Source organism: Eubalaena glacialis, chromosome 3, assembly GCF_028564815.1.
Source record: "Eubalaena glacialis isolate mEubGla1 chromosome 3, mEubGla1.1.hap2.+ XY, whole genome shotgun sequence".
NCBI lineage: Eukaryota > Metazoa > Chordata > Mammalia > Artiodactyla > Balaenidae > Eubalaena > Eubalaena glacialis.
The window spans coordinates 179,121,921-179,143,849 of NC_083718.1; the positions used below are offsets into that span (position 1 = coordinate 179,121,921).

Consider the following 21,929-nt stretch of genomic DNA (forward strand, 5'->3'; position numbering starts at 1 on the left):
TGCCAACGCAGGGGACATGAGTTTGATCCGTGGTCCAGGAAGATCCCACATGCTGCAGAGCAACTAAGCCCATGTGCCACAACTACTGAACCTGCGCTCTAGAGCCCTCGAGCCACAACTACTGAAGCCCACACACCTAGAGCCCATGCTCCACAACAAGAGAAGCCACCTCAATGAGAAGTCCACACACCGCGACAAAGAGTAGCCCCTGCTCGCCGCAACTAGAGAAAGCCTGCGCAGCAACGAGGGCCCAACGCAGCCGAAAATAAATGAAATAAATAAATTTTAAAAAAATTAATGATGTAATGCCAAGTGTATCAGCATAGATCAACCTGAAAAACCTTATTACCGAATTAATAGTATGACACCATCTAACAAGGTTTTTAATATGCAAAATAAAATTATTATTTATTAAATATATATAATAAAATTATACAAATCGGAAATAAACACTAAATTCAAGGTAAGAGAAAGAAGGAAGTAGGATTAAGGTAAACTGTTGTGGCTTCTGGTATTGGCAGGTTAGGTGATTCAGAGCACCTTTCCATGGATAACAATTAGAAAAGCTGGTCACAATATTTTAAAAAATCTTCAACGTATCAGAGAGCTAAAAGACAGTAAAGAATTTCTAAGATCCTAGAAAAGGTAGAAATCAGAAGAAAAGTGAGACCTTTGGTAAAACTTACCCCTAGAAGAGGCAATTAAAAGTCTTGAACAACTTCTTTTTCATAGACTTTCATTGGGTTACGGGCACAAAAGTTGGATGAAGGCCCACCAAAAGGAGTAGCAGAAGAGGCTCTAGTAAATCCTCCTATACTTTTGGTTGGGATCCCAAAGGACTGAATGCTTGGAACAAGGGTGAATCAGAAATTCACCCACTCTCAGGACTTCCCTGGTGGTGCAGTGGTTAAGAATCTGCCTGCCAATGCAGGGCACACGGGTTCGATCCCTGGTCTAGGAGAATCCCACATGCCATGGAGCAACTAAGCCTGTGCACGAGCTCTGAGCCTGCGCTCTAGAGCCGGTGCGCCACAACTAATGAGCCCGTGAGCCACAACTACTGAAGCCCGTGTGCCTAGAGCCTATGCTTCACAACAAGAGAAGTCACCACAATCAGAAGCCCACGCACTGCAATGTAGAGTAGCTCCTGCTCGCCGCAACTAGGGAAAGCCCTCACGCAGCAACAAAGACCCAACTCAGCCAAAAAATTTAAAAAAGGAAAGAAAGAAAGAAATTCACCCACTCTCACAGGGACTGTAGTTCAACATCAAGTCATCTCAATCCTTGAATTTGGATTATGGTGATTTCAGTGTTAGTGTCCCCTAGGTACCTGCAATAAGCAATCAAAAATTCTTTTTAGAGACTATCATACTAGTCTTCAAATTATTTCTATGAACAGTTTTTCAAATAAACTGTCCAGCACCCAATTAAAGATAATTAGACACACAAGGAAAAAAGACAGTATGAATGAGAACCAGCAACAAGCAAATGCCCTACATTGGGACCCAGATACTGGCTTTATCAGGCACAGACGATAAATGAATATGCTTATGTTCAAGGTGTTAAAGATAGATTGAAAATTTCAATAGAGAATGCGAAAGTATAAAAAGGACCAAATAGTCCAAAACTGAGTATTATAATAAAATTAAGAACTCAATGGATAGATTTAATAGCATATGAAACACAGATGAAGAAAAGAATTATGAACTAGAAGATAAGTCTATAGAATCCAGATTGAAGCACAGAGACCCCCAAAAAAGGAAAATTACAAGGAGGGTAAAAGATGGTAAAATCAAAAGATTTCCTACAAACCCCAAGCATGATTTTTTTTTTTTTAAAGGGTGAAAATAAAGGAAAGCTTTTACAACTAGTCATAGTAAAGCTAATTACAAGAAGAAAAAGATAGTAAAGAGAACAATAATTTGCAAGTTTCTTAGGACACAAAAGTCACCATATACAAATGAAAAGATTGGTAAATCAGACTACATTAAAATCAGCATTTTTCATCAAAAGGTGTCACACTATTAAGTGAAAATGCAAGCCACATGTTAGGAGAAGATAATTGCAACACAAAAATCCAATTAAGGACTTATATCAAAGTTTTTCTTAACTAATAGAAATCAATAAGAAAATAACTCAGTTTTTTGAAATAGACAAGAGACTTAACACAAACACTTCATGAAAGAGGTTATCCAAATGACCAATAAATCTGAGAAAATTAATCAACTAGATAAAAAACCACGTAGTAACACCAGATTGCTAAATTTACCAGATGTTTGCAAATATGTGAAGCAACCAGAACTCTCAAACACTGCCAGTGGGAATATAAATTGTAACAGCCACTTTGGAAAAGAGGTGAGCATTATCTACAAAAGCTGAAGTTATTTTTTCTGCTATAACCAGCATTTCTATTCTTAAGTATCAATATATACCCAGCTGATAAACATACATTTCTTATGTGCCAAGAAACATATACAAAAATGTTTGTGTCATTATTCATAATGGATCAAAGCTTGAAACTGCCGATCAACAGTAAAATGGATAAATTGTTGCATGTTCATACTAGGACAGTCAGCCCAAACTATAACTGTGCACGCATGGATCTAATAAGAAAAAGCTTTAGCAGAAGAAGCCAGACCCAAAAGAATATATACTATGTGATTTGTTTATTTAAAGTTCAAAAATGAAACAATGGTTTCATGGTGTTTGGGGATGCATATCTAGATGGTAAAACAAAGAAAAGCAAGAAAGTGTTTATTATAAAAGTATAGGGTAATGGGATTAACTGTGGAGGCTGGAAGGTGGTAGTGCTTTGAAAGGAGAATTTAAGTGAGGCTCTGGGAGGCTTTCAGTGTTCATTAAGCTAAACCATAAAAGAAAAAAAAAAAAAGAACAAGCAATAGAGTGAAAAATAAAAAAGTACTCTGGGCCCTTGAACTTTAATGTTTAGTTTCTTAAAAATAAAAGATCTAAAGTAAATATGGCAGGACTTCCATGGTGGCGCAGTGGTTAAGACTCCGTACTCCCAATGCAGGGGGCCTGGGTTTGATCCCTGGTCAGGGAACTAGATCCCACATCCATGCCTCAACTAAGGAGCCACAGATAAGGAGCCTGCCTGCCGCAACTAAGACCCGTTGCAACCAAATAAATAAATATTTATAAATAAATAAATAAAATAAATATGGCAAAATACTAAGTTTTAGCAAAGTTTAGTGATGTGTGCTCTTTTATTTTAAGGGACGAAATGGAGTTAAGCTGATTATTTTCAGATGGCATGTCTATGGGCCAGTGTTGTCCAAAGTTGAAATGGTAGTATATGTTTCACTAATGCCAGCTTAAGCAGATTTTTTTCCTTTAAGTTTCTGTTTCCTGTGCTGATGTTTCCTGTGAAATCAAACAAGAAGGATCTACTCTCTGCAAAGTTTTCCAAACCTTCTTGACCACAGGCAGTTTGGTTTGTTTTTTTTTTTAAAAAACATAATTATTAGTTTGATAAACAGTACCTCCCAATAGAATGAGAGAAATTGAAGACAGTGAATGAAAAAATTAAGATATTACCCAGGGGAGGTGTTCTTTTTCTATCCATTGTATTCATTAAGTTATTTAAGTAAATTCTTTGTCATTATCAATATATTTTACTAAGACACAACCACAGGTCAAATTGCAAGGTCTTTGGCCCGATTCATAGTTGTAAGAAATGTATAGACCTATGCCACTTTCATGGATTATCCATGTTGGTCATTTGAAGTAATGGAATCTAGTTATAGTTGCCCACATAATCATAATTATGGTCCTAAGTAGTAGTAGGGAGAGTAAGAAGTAGTGGGAATCATAGCAATATTTTTTTGAGATGTGTGCTAAAATTGTTACATCTAACTCATTTAATCCTCATGACCATTTTATTATCCCTATGTTATGAAAGTTAGAAAATTGCCTAAGTAGGAATTTTATACATATAGAGGTTTCAAATGTTAAATGATAGAACCCTAGCTCAAACCATGGCCTATATCAGTGGTTTTCAACTCTCAGGGGTGGTTTTGTTCTGACCTTGGGCAATGTATGGAGACATTTTTGGTTATGGCTACTGGCATATTAGTGGGTAAAGGCCCAGGATGCTACTAAACATCCTACAGTGCACAAGACAGCCCCCCTACAACAAAGAATTGTCCAACCCAAAATGTTAATGGTGTCGAGGTTGAGAAACCTGGTCTAGATTGTTGAGATTTTAAGATTTAAGAGAATACTTGTTTTCATTGTTCAGAGCTGGGTTGTTTTGTTTTGTTTTGTTTCGGCCGCGCTGCGCAGCTTGTGGGATTTAGTTCCCTGACCAGGGACTGAACGCCCACCCTCGGCAGTGAAAGTGCGGAGTCCTAACCACTGGACCGCCAGGGAAGTCCCTCAGAGTAGTTTTTAAACCTTTTTTCTGCCTCTTTCTCGTTCACCTGGATCACACACCTCCTTTTAAAACCTCCTTTGTTACTTTTTTTTTTTTTAATTTTATTTTATTTATTTATTTATGGCTGTGTTGGGTCTTCGTTTCTGTGCGAGGGCTTTCCCTAGTTGTGGCAAGCGGTGCGCGGCCTCTCTTGTTGTGGAGCACAGGCTCCAGACGCGCAGGCTCAGTAGTTGTGGCTCACAGGACTAGTTGCTCCGCGGCATGTGGGATCTTCCCAGACCAGGGCTCGAACCCGTGTCCCCTGCATTGGCAGGCAGATTCTCAACCACTGCGCCACCAGGGAAGCCCCTCCTTTGTTACTTTGCAGTGATTATCTAGGGGAGGGTTTGAGAATACAATTATATTGTGTGTCAGTTTTCCATGACATATTAAAGGGTAGGCTTTTAAGAAAGGAATTCTTTAGATTTACAGAGGAAATTGATATAATAGTTTTGGCTTTACCAAGTTACTCTGCATATGCCATATTTATTATGTACACAGACACACTTATTTAGACATATACGCAGCTGCCTGCCTCTACCAAGCTCTGCTGAGTGAAACTTCTGGCACATATGGCTTAAGGGCATCATAAGAGATAGTAACCCGCGCCTCTGGAGTATGCTGCTGCTTCTCTAGTTCAACTAGGAATGACTGAAGAGACCTGCAAGACCTCCTTCACAAACTGCGGGGCATTTAACTAGAACTCAGTACTCCTCTTAGGAGTACTGAATCGAGCGGCCAGTGAAGAAGAGTAGACAAGAGAAATTGCTATCCTGTATCTAAATCTGTGCTTAAATAAAATTTTAAATTGGGTTATTAGTCATTTTAATTGAGATGCTTTTGTTTTAATCAAAATTTAAAGAAAACCCCCATCTCAGAACTCCATTAGAACGTAAGTTCCTAAGGGCAGGGACTTTTTCTAGGTTTTTCCACTGCTAAATTCCTAGTGCCTAGAATGGTTCCTGGCGCATAATAGACCCTCAGACATACGTCTTGAGTGAGTGGGTAGATGCATGAATGAAAGAATAACTAACAACTTTTTATTGTATTACTTAAGACTGTACTTTTGTTACTTTTTATCTCTGCTGTGGCAGGCATGCATACCTCAGCTATAGAGAGTGGCACTAAGGGTATATTTTTGAGCATTCTGTGTCCTGTTATACCACATCCAGGACTTTTAATGTTGCCACTTTTTAAGTGCTTTAAAGCAAGATGTGAAAAGAAGGATAGGACTGATGATAGGAAGAGACACTAAGAGAACAAGGGAGACACAATTAAATCTCTTCAGAAATAAAGCCTGGAATTACAGACATGAAAAGTTGGACTCAGGCAACAGCAAGTGGCTGGAGTCAACTGGAGGAGGAAGGATGTGCAACTTACCTGAGGAGAGATGAAAAATGTTTTGAAGAAAAGATTGAAGAGAATTGACTTACCCTTTCATAACTTGACCACTCCCTTTTCAGTCTTGTGGGTATCCCTAAGCACTGTATACCTCTTCACATGTATCTAATAGAGCTGCATTTTGATAGATGTGTTCATAATACATACAGATTATGTTAAGTTCATTTTTAGGTGGGGATTTACTATGGTCAGGATATAACCACTGATAAATGATAGTATGTCACCATAGACCTATGAGTTATAGTCAGACAATTGATTTATTGCTGTTCACTTTGCATTTTAGAGTTAGTTTAGGGGTACCACTTGTTTATATTATACTAGTCATTCCAAGTACTATACCTCAGACCAGAACATGCTTCGAGCAGAATAACTACTGGGCCATGAGTTACCACTAGCATCTTTATGTTCTGGGACAGCATGCAAAATCCTGAGCATGCTAAGCAAGGCCAGTACTTGTCCTTCTATTTTCTAGTTTCCTATTTGACTACTATAATTAACACACAGCTGATAGCCCTTGATGATTCTCGGGGAGTTTCATCCTTTTAAGGATAAGGAGTATCTACCCTCAACACTAACATATATTAGCAGTACAAATCCTATTGCTTGAAGAAAATGACTACCTGATGCTGACAGCATTCATATCCAAGATTGCTGGCTGACCGGTATGTGGACAGGTCTCATCACAATATGAGATGGACACTGTTAGTTTACAGTGTAATGTAATGTCACATGGTTAGTTTACTGTTGTGTGAAAATGCAAAGGTAGGTGCTCTCCAGCGAATCTAGCTTACCAAGCAGTCTTACTATAAAATATTCCCCCTTGACTCCCTCACTTCCTGAGAAATCATCTCCCAAACAACCCATTTGAAACACTTAGTATCTTAGTTTTGATCACGGACTACTGTTAGATGAAAATTATACTTGTTGGGATTTCCCTGGTGGCGCAATGGTTAAGAATCTGCCTGCCAATGCAGGGGACACAAGTTCGATCCCTGGTCCGGGAAGATCCCACATGCCGCGGAGCAGCCAAGCCTGTGAGCCACAACTACTGAAGCCCGTGCGCTGCAACAAGAGGAGCCACCACAATGTGAAGCCCGTGCACCACAACGAAGAGTAGCCCCCGCTCACCACAACTAGAGAAAGCCTGCACGCAGCAACGAAGACTCAACGCAGCCAAAAAATAAATTAAAAAAAAAAATTTTTAAAAAAAAAACAAGAAAATTACAGTTGTTTAGAGAGATCTTTTTCTCACTTTTGCATGTCACCTTTCATTTTTGCTATTATCCACAATCACATCTTCAAGCATCTACCTTGTCTACTGTTACAGACTGGATGTTTGTCTCCCTCTAAATTCATATGTTGAAGCCATAACCCTCAGTGTGATGGTATTAGGAGGCAAGGCCTTTGGCAGGTAATTAGCTTTAGATGAGGTCATAAGGGTGGGGCCCCATGATGGAATTAGTGCCTTTATAAGAAGACGAAGAGGCACTAGAACTTCTTTTTGGACACATGAGGATAGAGGAGAAGGCAGATGTCTGTAAACCAGGAAGAGGGTCCTTCTTCCCCAAGAACCAAATCTGCTGGCACCTTGATCTTGGACTTCCGGCCTCCAGAACTGTGAGAAATAAATGTCTGTTGTTTAAGCCACCAGTCTATGGTATTGGGTTGGTCAAAAATTTTCGCTCGGGTTTTTTTCCTTAAGATGTTCCAGAAAAACCGGAACGAACTTTTTGGCCGACCCAATATTTTGTTATAGCAGCCCTACCAGACTAAGACACCCACTCTTCATGTTCTGTTCTAACTAACCAATTTTACTGAGTCTCCTGACCAATGTCCAGCTGACAACACATGCTGACTTAATAATGTCATAATCCTGTTGAACTTATCATCTCTTAAGAAGAAAAAAGTTACCATGCATCACAATTCTCAGAGGATATATCCTCCCTGGCCTATTTCCATATTTCCACAGCCCTGTTAACCATCCCCAGAGGACCTTAAGATCAAGTTCCAAAACAAGTCTTAAGGGGGTTGTGTAGCTAGACATTCATTCATTTGGAGACAAATGTACTTGCAGATTTGTGGCCATTCTGCTGATTGTTTGATTTTAATACTTCCATGTGAATATATCTAAAAAGCTTATGCACAATCACATGTTCTTTATGTCCTATACATGTGAAATGTCCCATGACCATCATTTGGGGATAGCAGATATTCAATTCTCTTGCCTTTTGTGGTTCTCTCCCTAATTGCTTTGTGAGCTAACTTAAATACTTTCTTTGATATTTATGTTATTAGAATATAGATTTCTCTTAATTTTTACTTACAAACATGTCAAATACAGCTCCAAGTTTAAATATAGCTATATTAGTTTATTGTACTCTTAATTATGTTCTAGGCACTATTATTTGTTTTACTTAGACTATCTCGTTTAATCCTTCAAACAATCCTAAGAGATAGATGTTATCCCCATATTAGAAAGAAACAGAAGTTTGGTGAAGCTAATTAATTTGGCCAAAGTCACATGGCAGAGCTGGGGTTATGACTATCTCCAAAGCTCCTGTTTCAACAGCTACTTTATGATGTCCCTCAATCTATAATCACTGGAATGCCTCCTTTTGCAGATGAAGGGACTAAGGCTTCATGAGGTAACTTGCTCACATTTACATACTGATTAGGTATAGAGCTGGGATCCAAATCCTGATTTTATGACTCAAGATTCCAGTGCTCTTTCACTTTCAGTGTTCCCCATACCCCAGGTAAACTTTATTCTTTGTGACTTATAAAGTGTTGCCCCCAAACCTGTTTCACTGGATGCTTAAAGCTGCACTCTAGGTTAGACACAGGGATTGTGCCTCTCTTTGTTTTTAGATGATGAAACGAACTTGGGTTAAAAGAATTGCCTTTGTTTAAAATCAAGTGAGCGAATCTTTTGATCTTTAACCCAACACTTTCAACATAGCCTTCCCTACATAAAAGGTGTAAAAGGCAAAGCTTTTTGTACATTTTGTGTAGGGAAATTCTCCTTTGCCTTATGCCATTTCTATTTGTTCCCATAAACCAACATATCACAAGTTGTATTTATTTAACCTTTCTGACTCATTTTAATTCTGGTCCCTCTCACCATAAGACAGTGGCTTCAATTTTCATATTATCCACATTTTTCTCATTTTCTACACAGTAAATCCATAATGCAGGAAACATCTCATTATGGCCCAGGTGATTTTTATCATATCACTCTATTATGTTCTTAGTGTTAATATAGATAATGGTGGTGAATATGCCAGGAAGTTGGATAGGACCTTTTGACTGGTTTACTTGTGTTCCTATACAGTAGCAAATTGGATATAACTGCTGATTTTTAGAACCTTCAGTCTATTCTGGAACCTTATGTCATGTTGGTGCTCTGTTATATATAACCTTGCTTGTAGATATGCTTCTTGCAGTGCACTGTTGTTGTATATTCTGGGTTGTATATAATTAGAGTCTACTTTGGGCTTTTACTTTGAAAAAAACCTTTGCTTTTGTGTAGTATTTCTTTTCTTTAAGGCTGATTAACACCTACTCTTGTGTGATCATAGAATAGGCCTGACTTTGAAGTGACTTGTAGTCACTTGCATTTGAATGGCCTGAATTTGGAGATAGGGACATGCTTTTCTTCTATGGTTGTCTAAAAAGTATTTGATCATCTTCTCCTCTTTCTAAGTTAATGTTTCTTGCTGAAAAGAAAGTATAATGAAACACTTGACCCTTGGTTGGTAAGAACTGGACTTGTTGAATGGTCTTTCATATCCATTGGGAATATATTGGAGAGTGTGCCATCAGTTCTGGCACAAATATATTGTACTATAGTATCGTAGTCCTCAGTCCTCAAGTTTCTAGCCATTCAGCCTTGATCAGTAGTTGTCCAAGTCCATTCTGGTTGATAACTCTTTTGTGAGTATGAATACAACACGTCCCATTTTTTACCAATTTCTCCCACTAAATCTAGGGTGAAGACCATGCATTTCAGAACTTTGGGAGCCACTGAGATTCTAGAAAAACCATTTTGCCATGTGAGGCAATGACTGTTCAAAATGGTACTCAGGGGATTTTGTCTGTAAAATAGAATATTTTAGTCAATCACTCTACCGGTCCACTTTCTTTATATTCTAAATAAGAATGTCTCTGTGTTTGGTTACAAGTAACCTTGAAGGTGTGAGCTACTGCAGATACTAGAAAGCAATTGTCATTGGATTTGAATGGAAATCTTGTAAGCATCTTGCCTCCAAGAGGCGCCTCCCCTCCACCCTGAGTCTTTCTGTATATCAAAAGAATGTTTCTAAGGTGGGCATTTATTAGACTGAACTTTTAGAGAATTAGTATTTTCTTTTGACACATAAGAAATAATAAACAGGGACTTCCCTAGTGGCGCAGTGGTTAAGATCTGCCTGCCAATGCGGGGCACACGGGTTCAAGCCCGGGTCCGGGAAGATCCCACATGGCGCAGAGCAACTAAGCCCGTGCACCACAACTATTGAGCCTGTGCCCTAGAGCCCTCGAGCCACAACTGCTGAGCCTGCAAGCCACAACTACTGTAGCCTGCGTGCCTAGAGCCCGAGCTCCGCAACAAAAGAAGCCACTGCAATGAGAAGCCCGCGCACCGCGACAAAGAGTAGCCCCCGCTCGCCGCAACTAGAGAAAGCCCGCGTGCAGCAACGAAGACCCAATGCAGCCAAAAATAAATAAAGTAAATAAATTTATAAAAAATAATAATAATAATAATAAACATACTATATTGATAGTCAAAGTAAATACTAGTATTACAGTGTTGTGACATTCCCCTTAGGAAAAGATATCTCAAAAGTCCTCAAATGTGTCCCCGCACTTCTGCTTTTTTCTAGAATAAGGATCTCACCTCTAACAGTTTTCCTATGGCCATGGAATTCTCCCCTGCTTTATTTCGTTTTTGTTTGTTCCTTTAAACCAAAGTACCTACAGTAGTAGGAGGAAAACAAAAGTAATAACCCTTCGGAGTTAAAAAGGTCTAGAGGAGTGCAGAATCATGATTGTAGTAATATTACAAGGATTTCAGTCAGCTAGAGGCACAACCAGTCAGAGAGGATACAGTACATTTATATGAGAGGAATGTGTATCTTTTCTGTATAAAACTTAAAACATCTTAACCATTGAAACATAAAATGCCTTAAGCTAAATTGTATATATCTTGTAGAATGCTTACCTGTGGTTCGGTCAGCGTTATTTTGCACAATAAAGAAAATAGATATTTTGAGAAAATCATTAAATTTCTTTCAGTAATTTTGCCGCTTTTGCATTTTCCCATCTGGATGCAGCTGAAAGTACCCATGGCGGACAAGCCTGGTAACACAGTGAATTTCCGGAAGCTACTACTGAACCGTTGCCAGAAGGAGTTTGAAAAAGATAAAGCTGATGATGATGTCTTTGAGAAGAAGCAGAAAGAACTCGAGGCTGCCAGTGCTGTAAGTATTTTCACAGAAAGACGGTGCTTGTGCACTTCGAGTATTATCAAATAGAATTTTCAGGAAGCTGGCTACAATATCTTCCTACCACTTCAGTAGGTGCTTGTGGCCTTTTCTTCACGTGGAGATATACTGTATTGGTGTTTAGAGGAATGCTTTATTCCTTTTAGTGCCACATGTAAGAGCAACTCAGCCTTCTAAGATAAGGATTCAGAACCTAGACTTCAGAAAGGTCACTAAATTCCAGAAATCTCCTGAAATGGATGCACACTTACGGGTATAGTTTTGTTTTCTGAGTAGGTCTGTAGTTACTGTCAAAATATCAAAGGGTATCCCTGACCCCTAGAAAGGGTGAGGACCATGAATCCAAGTGTATTTTTTTTTTAAAACAAGAAGTTTATTTAAACAACAAGACGCTTGACTTGAAGGGAAAACTATCTAGGATTCATTTCTTTTAGAGTAATTTATCCCTACTTAAAGACAGGTTGCCTTACATGTAACAGCTACGTACAAAAAAGTTATAAAATTGTCCTTGGTTTTACAATGATACATGAAAAACATTAAAATTCTCCAATCGAACAAGGTATGCAAGAGTTTTTATGTTGTTCTTTTTTTGTTAAATAGTGAGAGCAAAATAACTTACTGGAATATAAAGATAAGAGCTGAATGAGCATGCTACTAATGGAGAAAAGGGGGTATTTTCACAGAACCAGTATTTTTCCCCATCCCATCTCCATTTGATGTCGATCAAAACATACCATTGGCCATTTAGTTTAAAAAAAAATGCAGTATGCTTGTGCACATACACCAGTTACTTTATGTACGATAAAGGAATGGGGAAGGGGAAAATGAAAGAGAAACTATACTGTAATAGTCAGGATGTGGTGGAACCAAATTGCGGTTTTCTAATTGAGAACGTCTTCTTGGTCTGGAGGAACAGAATTCTGGAATAAAGTAGCAGGTTCCCTCTTTAGTAGACACCTCCTGTCTGCTGTTGGAACACATCAATTGCATCTTCATCCTCCACTTCCAACTGTGCAGGTGTGTCTGTTTCATTGATTGGCTGCCCATCAAATCGGAACCAGATCTGCCTCATTGACAAGCCCTGTTGTTCACAGTAGGCTTTCATTAGTTTACTAAATGGTGTATGCCTGTTAATATTAAACTGCACCACGGAACCATCCTGCCCTGCCACCTTCAAATTAATACAATCGTTGTTCTCCGTCTTGATTCTTTCCTTGGGCTTTTCATCAGCCATGGTGAGCACTGGAGTCTCCTCAGCTGCCGCTTCACAAAAGAGGTACCAGGTCCGCCCTGAACAAGCACACAAGCAGCACCAGTCAAGCGTATGTTTTTAGCATCTATTATGCAGTACCATTTTCATCATCAAGATTCTGTTATTCTTCCTTACACAATAGCCGGAGGAGAGGACAAGGCTTCATGATGAACTAGAAGAAGCTAAGGATAAAGCCCGGCGGAGATCCATTGGTAACATCAAGTTCATTGGAGAACTCTTTAAACTCAAAATGCTGACTGAAGCCATCATGCATGACTGTGTGGTGAAGCTGCTAAAGAACCATGATGAAGAATCCCTCGAGTGCCTGTGTCGCCTACTCACCACAATTGGCAAAGACCTGGACTTTGAGAAAGCAAAGGTAAAAACCCCAAATCTCAGAAACCTCTGGCAGGGACTCTTTGTCAATTGCGGAAGAAGTAGACTGTCAACACCAGTGTCCATCTTGCCCCAGCAATCTAGGCTGCTTGTTTTTCTTCTTCTGTCCTTCTCATTGTCATTGTTGGGCCATCATGCTCCTTACCACATTTTCATTAAAGTCAGAAGGGAAGAGGGTCCCAAATTATGTAAAAGCCAGTTCATGAATTGAGATTATTTGTCCCTTGTCCTTTTTCTGCATGACTGTTTCACAGGTCATTTATATGTGTATGTATAGCAAATTGTGGACAGAAATTTTGGAGAGAAAAGCTACTAAGGGCCAGGACTGAGGGTAAGACAGAAACAAAGAAGACCCGATAGCTTTCTCAAGTTTATGTTCTAATTAAATAGAGCATTAGCGACAGAGCTATCTAACCATAATATAAGAAATCATTAAAAGTATTATAATTCAAATATAACGTGGTACTTTCCAAATAACGGGTAGGGAAATTAGAAATGCATCAAAGAAATAATGTTAGAAATGTTTCATAACATCAGAATCAGCTAGGATTATGTTTGGCTATGACAGAAAACCCCAAATATCAGTGTGTTATACAAGACTGAGGTTAATTTCTCACCCATGTAAATGAAGTTCAGGGGTAAGAAGTCTGAGGCTGGCCTGGTGGCTAAGTGATGATAAAAAATTTCAGTTCCTCCAGCTTAACATTTTGTCATCACTAAGGTGTAGCCCTTGTCCTTACTGATCTGATAGCCAAGAAGGTTGGAAAGTGGCAAAGGACACAGCCACCCCTCTCTTAAGGTTCCAAGGAGCTGCAGTATGACATTTTCATTTATATTTTGTTGGCCTGTGACTGTGACCAGTTGCCTGGAATATGTAGCCTTTATTTTGGGTGTCATGTTCAATTAAAAATTCTACCACATGGCCTTTTGGCTATAAGTTGTGTTTATAGGCCATTTAAAATTCTACATGGTAAAACCACATTTGAATTCCTCAGCCAGGAATACTAATGATTTTGTATCCTGCAGCCACGTATGGACCAGTATTTTAATCAGATGGAGAAAATTGTGAAAGAAAGAAAAACCTCATCTAGGATTCGATTCATGCTTCAGGATGTGATAGACCTAAGGCTGGTAAGTAGAAAAATAAGCCTACCACTACAGTCTCTTTTCAGGAGTTGGCTTGGGGAGGATGTCCTAAGATTTACATGTATAATAATTTAATGCTTTTGCTGCCTGACTCTCAGAACTTGAATTGACAAACTTTCATGAGGGAGTTATGTGAAAGGACAAAGGGCATATACACCTACCTGTCTGTTACTTGTTTCTTTTCTTTATTCTGATTTTCAAACCACATTGCAGTTTTGAAATCAGCCATTCTGAATTCAAACTGTGGTCATTTAAATTTAGTCTTAGCATGCTAAATAATCAGGAAGGCTCATCTTCAAAATGAATATATTTAACTTCCCTAAGCCTTACATTTTAGCCTCTGAAATGGCGATGTTGCCTACTTTGCAGATGTGTTACGAAGATTCACTGAGGTAATTATGTATTGTATCCAGCTCAAAAGAGATGCTGATGTTTTCCTCTCTGTTTTTCTTACTGTATACCCTCTTGTTCTGCTGCTTTTTTTTTTTTCTCATTTCTTATACCAGGTATAGTTTTTACCACTACCACCTCTTTTCCCTTTTCCTATTTTAACTCCTACAGGGAATATACTGCAGCTGACCCTAAGCTAGAGAAAGTGAATATAGGTCCCCCCTCTTCCCTGCCCTGCACCCAGACCAGATAGTATTGATGACGATTCTTTATCTTCCTAAGCCGAGATGTGACCTCAGGATCCTTCTCATTAACAAAGCCACTACCAGTTGATCAGAATTTTGAATGCTGATTTAAACCTTTTTGCCATTCTTGCCTCAAGCTAATATAAATGTTAAAAACTTCTCCACCTGTTCCTTCAGTCACTCATATTGGTATCAGATGTTGAGACTATAGCTGGGAAGGGAAGTAAAGGGAGAAGTGTAACTATAAGGAGACAACTTGTTTTGTCCTTAGTAGAGAGGATAACCAAAGCTTAGAGTGGTGTGGCATTTTGTGTAGACACCAGAACCTTGATATGGGAGGAAGAAAAATGCTAGTCATCCTCGATTTAGAGCCCCAGTGGAGTGTGCTATGAACTGAGTAGCAATATACCAGACTAAGTCAAGGCCAAAGAATCCTGATCTTTGTTGATTCCTCTTCTCGCTCCTTGCAAAACTACAAAATGATAAAATGCATAGATAGGTAGGTAGGTAGGAAGGAAGATAGATAGATAGATAGATAGATAGATAGGTAGATAGTTGGGCCAGTCTTTCACTCTGTCTTTATCCATCAGCTATTGGAATGCTCAGTATACAGTAGCTCAGGGTTGATTGAGAAAAATTTAATTATTTGGCTGTAATGAAAAACTGCCATAATACCAGATTTTACATGTATTTTATACTTTTCCAGCAGTGAAAGTATAAAACAGATTTTCAGAAATTTCCTTTTTATTTTTATTTTCCTTTTTATTTTTAGTTATCTGGCTGATAACTTCATTTTCTCCTTTTATAGTGTAATTGGGTATCTCGAAGAGCAGATCAAGGGCCTAAAACTATTGAACAGATTCACAAAGAAGCTAAAATAGAAGAACAAGAAGAGCAGAGGAAGGTCCAGCAACTCATGACCAAAGAGAAGAGAAGACCAGGTGAGGGGTGGAGTCCACCAGGCGTTAGAGAACTTGGGGGTTTTGAGGGATAGATGTTTAAGAATTCTATTTTTAAATATGAAATGAGAGCAGAAAGACTAACCCAAAGAATGGAGTGGTGATTGGTAAGTGAAGCAGCTTCACCTGGAGACTGGTTGTTGAGTAAAAGCAGAGAATACAGGAACTAAACATGATTTCTTTGACTACTTCAAAGGCAGTAATCAACAAGACTTTATTGAGCATCTTCTGTATACTCAGTATTGGTGAGAGATATAAAAAGAAGTAGAAGATATAGCTCCTTCCCTCTAAAAGCTTTCAGTTTATCTGGAAAGCCAAAACTAATAAAGGGGACATTTTCAAGCAAATGGAAGATACTATCAATTATGAAATGTATTCTCCACTAAGGCTGTTAAAATTCAGAAGAGGAGAGGTAGAAACCTGGAGGAAATCCTTATTTGAGGAAGGGGCACTTGAACTGGGTATTGGTGGATGGACGATATTTGGAAGGGAAGGAAAAATTTTAGTCATGAAATTAAACATATACTGTAAAGAGGAATCAATAAGCCTGATGAGAGTAAAATTTAAGTGTTCAGAAGGAATGGGAAAATGTTTGTCCAGAAGAATGGAGCCAGATTAGGAACTTACGGCTTGATTTGACATTAAGGAGCCATTGTGTGTTTTTGAGCCAAAGGAGTAATGTCATGCTAGAGATACATAAATAAAATGAGTCTGTTGCTCTTCACATGATGAATCAAGGGCTACACTGAACTCAGAAATGTTGCTGTTGCCTGAAATCCTATGTGGAGGAAGGTAAGATGAAAGATGAAATAGAAGGCATTTTACACCTGAGAAAATAGAAAGTCTATTGACTAAGTTTAGGAACATTGGAAGAGGAAAACTTTTTCAGAAAGGAAATGATCTTTTTTTTTTTAAGCCTGTTTCTTCTAAGATGACATCAAAATGAGAACGCTCATTTTGTCCACTGTACAGTTAAGTGATCAGTTAAGTGACTGGGTCATGTTAGTTTAGAGGTTGAGAGCATAGACTCTGGAGCCAAGCTATCTTGGTGTGAATTTCAGCTCTCCTGCATCCTAGCTGTATGACCTTGCACAAGTCACTTAATCTGTAAAATTGATCACATAATAGTACCTAGGATTTGTGTAAGGATGAAATGAGCTAATATAGGTAAAGTGTTCAGCATAGCAACTGCCACCTAGTAAATACTCAATAACCATTAGCCCTTATTTATCACAGACACTGTATAGCTCATAGTGAAGTTCTGAGAGATGAATCCTCCAGGGAAGAAAGTGTGCTTTTCTATTTCACAGGAACAAGGAATAAGCAAGCCTGTTCATGATCATTAATACCATTTAGCAAAGAGAAAATCAAGAAGTATGTGAGGATTGGAAAAGCTTTTGGATAGACAGTTTGGTGGTCTTTCATTCATTTATTCAATAAATATTTATTGAGTGCTTGTCACTTAACAGGAGAGACGAAGTCCCTTACCTCATGCAGCTTACATCTTACGGGGAGTGGGAGGTGGGGTGGGGAACAAATACATAAATATACAGTTTTGCAAGATAGATATGTTCTATAGAAAAGCTAAAACAGAGAGGGAGGGGGTAGGAGTGCAAGGTTTGATGAATAGAGGTTACAGTTTTAAATAGGGAGGTTGGGCAGCCTATTAAAAGTTGGTGGTGTTTGAGCGAAGACTGAATGAAGTAATGAGTCATGTGGATATCTGGGGAAGAAGGTTTTAGGCAAAGGGAATAATAAGTACAAAGGCCCTGAAGCAGCCTTTTCAAGGATCAGCAAGGAGGCCAGTGTGGCTAGAGCAAAGGGCACAGGGGGAGAGTGGTAGGACATTGGGTCCAAGAGGCAGGGGGCCAGATTATTTAGAGTTTGTAGGCCATTTATAAGGAACCTGTCTTTTTCTCAGAGTGAAATAGATAACAGAAGTGTTTTGAGCAGAGAAGTGACAGGACCTAACTAACTCACACTTTACTAGGGTCACACTGGCTGCCATGATGAAAACAGGTGAGGGTGAAAGCAGGGAAGCCAGTGACGATGTTTTTATACCAGTCGAGGAGTGTTGCTGGCTTAAACCAAATTTGTAGTGTTGGTAGTGATTAGAAGGGGCTAGATGCTGAATACATTGAAAAGGTTGAACTGACAAGATTTGCTGACAGATTAGGTGTGATGTGTGAGAGAAAGAGGAATCAAGGTTTTCTGCCTCAGCGGCTGAAAGTTTGGAGAAGCAGGTTTTGGGGGGATGACTGAAGCATAGTGTGTCATATGACACCATTAAGTGAAATAAACTTTGCAATAAATTATTTCCATCTGATCTCTCCCAAAGTGTTCTCATCATTAACTCTATAAACATTAGATTTGGCCCTCCCTTGTCTAGCACTAAATCCCTATTCATTTGTATCAGTTGGTTTCTTCTAGGTCAGTAATGTTTCATGGGAGATGGATACAAGCAAAGTACTTCTACTTGATACTTTCATGTTGTGGGTAGTAAAGAGACTGTCAGCAATGCTTTTACAATTTCTTTTGTCTTTTTCCTGGGTTTTGATTGGAGCTGCTGAGTTGAAAATATTGCTTGCCCTTTCATTGTCAAACTGATTTGAGACAGATGAGAGAGCGGCTCGCTCTGTTTTCCCTGCAGGTGTCCAGAGAGTGGACGAAGGTGGGTGGAACACTGTTCAAGGGGCCAAGAATAGTCGGGTACTGGACCCCTCAAAATTCCTGAAAATCACTAAGGTGAGTGTGACATTTAAACACAACTTCAAACAGCCCCAAAACATGGCTCTCAAAATTATTTCTAATATAAAATAGCCATATTGCAGATTTTATGGGGTGGTGGTTTTTTAATGCAGATGCATTTCTATAGGTCAGCATCATCAGTAAGTGTATTCTTACCTACTTGTCCTGGCATTAGTCCTTTTATTTCTATGAGTGTTTATTAAGGAGGACTAGGTTAATTAGGTTTACTAAGGCTTACTAAGTGACTAGGTTAATTCTTAAAGGTATGAGATGCTTAGTATAAGAGAGATGATAACAAAAATTCTTGAGAAGCCATAGTTAATTGCAAGCTTTTATACAGTGTATTCTTAGCTCTGAGGAAGAAGCAGGTACCTGTCTAAGTCTAATCATGAAAGGAATGAATGGTTTGCTATATCCAAGGCATAAAAGAAATCACAGAGGACCTACCAGAAGTTATTCTGTGATAAAGATTTAATGTATTCTCTTTCCTTCTCTTGAGAATCCATGGGCAGTAAGAGGAAAGAATTTTCTCCTAGCAGATGTTTTCAGCAGTGGACGTTGATCACTATAAGTAGAATGAAGAACCTTTGAAAAGATAGAGAAAGTAGAATTACATTTTGTAAAAGTGGAAACTTCTACAGCCCAGTGAGTTTTGCAAATCACTTGCAAGTGTAGTTTGATCCTTACTTGTAATATACTTTCCATAGTTCTGAAAATTGGCAGCCTGCCAGTAGGATAAAGACAACCTAAAGCTAATGTTGAAAATATCAAATGGAAGAAGATGGGCTATGTTGTTTGCATCTTTATGGTCTTGTCAAGGCATTGCTTCAGGATAGAACAGTCCCTCTCTGGGTCTCTTTTGATGTATCAGCTGGGATCCTGTTCTCTAAGATTCTGGTACATTCTTCCAGTTGTTTATGTCTCAGAGAAGGAATTCCATTTCTGAATACAACTTGATTCCCATCCACTTCCATTTCCAGCAAGAGACAGTTTTAACCAGAATCATTTGTCTGTGTTTTACAATATTGTTTCTGTGCATGGGCACTATGATAAGCCTACAACATTATTTCCTCAATATTTTGAAAAATATATAAATTAAAAAGAATAAATGTAGTATATATTCAGGTAGTTATACTGTAGGTACTCTATATAAACATCTCATTAAAAGTTCAAAACCATTAAGCAAATTCACTGTTAACTGTTAACTGTCATATAGCAAACAGTACTGTCAGAATATAGTAATACCTTTGTTACAAGGCGCTGCTTTACAGCTTTTGTGTTGCAGTGTGCATTTTATGAGTAACTTGTATTCATTTATACTGAAGTTGTGCTGGGAGAGTTAAACCTGAGAGATATCAGGCACCTTAACTCCCTGTCTTAACATTTTATTCTCTTTTGTCTTACTCCTCTTTATTGAATGCTCCTATTCCACCTCTCCTTCCCTGCCCCACCCTATTTTAGGCTTTGCTAAAATGTGAAATCTTTGTGTCTTTTAGCCTGTTTTCTGACAGTCACTTGAAGAGATTAATGAGTTAATTTTGTAGTATTTGTGTACTCCTTTTTTTTTTTTTTTTTTTCTTTTTTAAATCCCTGGGCATTATTGTAAGAGGGGAATCACTAGAAACTACTTATGTTTAGCAGATTGGCATGCCGTCTTAGAGGATCTGAATGCATTCTCCAGACCAGTGGTTTCTAACTGTATTTTGTGGAAGCTGGATTCCAGAGAGTCCTTCAGGGGCCATGGGAATCCCAGTTTAATGTGAACAGCTCCCATTTATGTTTCTTATGTGGGCATTCCAGGCAAAATTTTGTTGCTGAAATTGGTTTTATTTCACGGAAAAAAAAAAGGTAAACTGTTCTTCTAGAATATTTCCTATTGTTGACTTGTGGTCACTTATGTTACAGCCCACAATTGATGAGAAAATTCAGCTGGTACCTAAAGCACAGCTGGGCAGTTGGGGAAAAGGCAGCAGTGGTGGAGCAAAGGCAAGTGAGACTGGTAAGTATGGAGTGTCCCTTCTTGGGAACCTGCATGTGGTCTATTAGCATTCACCTTACAATGCTTTCTGCAGTCATTTCATAAATAATTTTAGGAAAATATCTATAGACTAATCATGGCTGGATTTATTGGTGTCCCACTCTAACATAATTTGAGCGTTTCCTCCTCAGTAAGGATCCTTAGGTATTTTGAATATTTAAAAAAAATTTTTTTTAATTCAGTTAGGTTATTTAAAACTTTAATCTATTTGATTCCTTTGTTGCTGTTGTTATTTTTCACAAATTCAATATAATTAGAAAAATTACTGGGACTCCAAGTTAAAAAGGGAAACTCATATTGCTGAGAAAAATATTATTACCCAGAAGCATTTAATTTCAGGGAGTTGTAAAAGAAAAAAGAATTAGATTAAACTATTTTTCAAAATCTTTGTCAAAAGTAGATTTTGAGAGTTTTGGCTTTAGGACTGAAATATTTGGATCATTACAAACACATCTTAAAAGCTAAAGAAAGACCAATGGAAAAAATGTAAACTTCATTGTTAACCTCCTTCCCGTATTTCCCTTCTACTACGTAATTTTGACCTTTTTTCTTTTAAATTAGAAAAGAAATTGTTCACTTAAACTCACATCCATAATTTTATGTAAATGACATCACAGCATTTATCTTAGTTACCTTTTTTAAGTGAAATATTTTGTTTTGCTTTTGCTTGCCTCCTTCCTTCCTCTATTTACCATTCCCATGCCCTACTTAGGATAATTTAATTATATTTTTAAAGGAGCAAATGGTTGTAATGAACAAAGATTCCTAAATCCTTTTTTGCATACAAGATCCCTCTAACACTGTGCTTCTGAGAGTGTGGTCTGTGGACCAGGAGATTGGTAACACCTCGTTAGGCTGGTTAGAAGTGCCTAGTCTCAGGCCCCACCCCAAGGAGGCAGATCAATTAGAAGCTGCATTTTAGTCACGTGATTTGTATTTTTTTCTCACTTCTCAATACCTATAGATGCCTTAAGGTCAAGTGCTTCCAGTTTAAACAGATTCTCTGCTTTGCAACCTCCAGCACCCTCAGGGTCTACATCATCCACGCCTTTAGAGTTTGATTCCCGACGGACCTTAACTAGGTAAGAAGCTCGGTCTGCAGATTAACTCAAGACTGACCTGCTTGTCAGACTGTTTCTGTCTGTCTCTCTCTCCCTCCCCCCCAACACACACACACACACACACACACACACACACACACACACAGATTATGATGATAATCCCTATGGATAGATTCCTTTCATCCCTAAAGTTGATTTTCTCCAAGATAAGGAAATTACAGATTTAGGATGAGGTGGAAGGGAAGGGCAAGTTATCTGACCAATATCTAATACTTTGCTCTACTAAGAAAGCCAGGCCCACCCAAAGAGCCATGGAGGCTTGTGTAGGGCTCTCCAAGGTAATGCCTCAGGATGCTC

General features: G+C 38.6%; 2 protein-coding genes across 15 annotated transcripts in view; one reads left to right on the forward strand and one right to left on the reverse strand.

Moving 5' to 3' along the window:
• Positions 1-21,929, forward strand: part of EIF4G3 (eukaryotic translation initiation factor 4 gamma 3) — a 384,972-nt gene that overhangs the window by 320,066 nt on the left and 42,977 nt on the right. For 11 of the 13 annotated variants that reach the window (XM_061184801.1, XM_061184804.1, XM_061184805.1 and 8 more), the window contains 7 exons: positions 11,167-11,313; positions 12,732-12,968; positions 14,012-14,116; positions 15,575-15,707; positions 18,376-18,470; positions 20,379-20,472; positions 21,476-21,593. In XM_061184801.1, coding sequence (XP_061040784.1) covers positions 11,167-11,313; positions 12,732-12,968; positions 14,012-14,116; positions 15,575-15,707; positions 18,376-18,470; positions 20,379-20,472; positions 21,476-21,593 — 929 coding nt within the window. Of the gene's footprint in view, positions 1-9,824; positions 10,015-11,166; positions 11,314-12,731; positions 12,969-14,011; positions 14,117-15,574; positions 15,708-18,375; positions 18,471-20,378; positions 20,473-21,475; positions 21,594-21,929 lie in introns of those variants that run through there. The other 2 variants (XM_061184802.1, XM_061184803.1) reach the window with 1 other exon arrangement.
• Positions 11,360-12,586, reverse strand: LOC133088896 (small ubiquitin-related modifier 2-like). Of its 2 annotated transcripts, XM_061187027.1 has the most exons (2): positions 12,293-12,571; positions 11,360-11,380 (listed from the first exon to the last, which is right to left on the reverse strand). In XM_061187027.1, exons 1-2 carry the CDS (start codon positions 12,569-12,571, stop codon positions 11,360-11,362), a joined length of 300 nt encoding a protein of 99 aa, XP_061043010.1. The 2 variants fall into 2 exon arrangements, with proteins under 2 accessions (XP_061043010.1, XP_061043011.1); XM_061187028.1 differs by lacking the exon at positions 11,360-11,380 and having other exon boundaries at positions 12,206-12,586.

Excerpts from the sequence above, each read along its gene's own strand:
- LOC133088896 (XM_061187027.1), bottom strand. The coding sequence starts at position 12,571 with ATGGCTGATGAAAAGCCCAAGGAAAGAATCAAGACGGAGAACAACGAT. Across the intron at positions 11,381-12,292 it reads TCCAACAGCAGACAGGAGGT|CTTCCTGAAAATTCTATTTG; the intron begins GTCTACTAAAGA and ends TATTGTAGCCAG.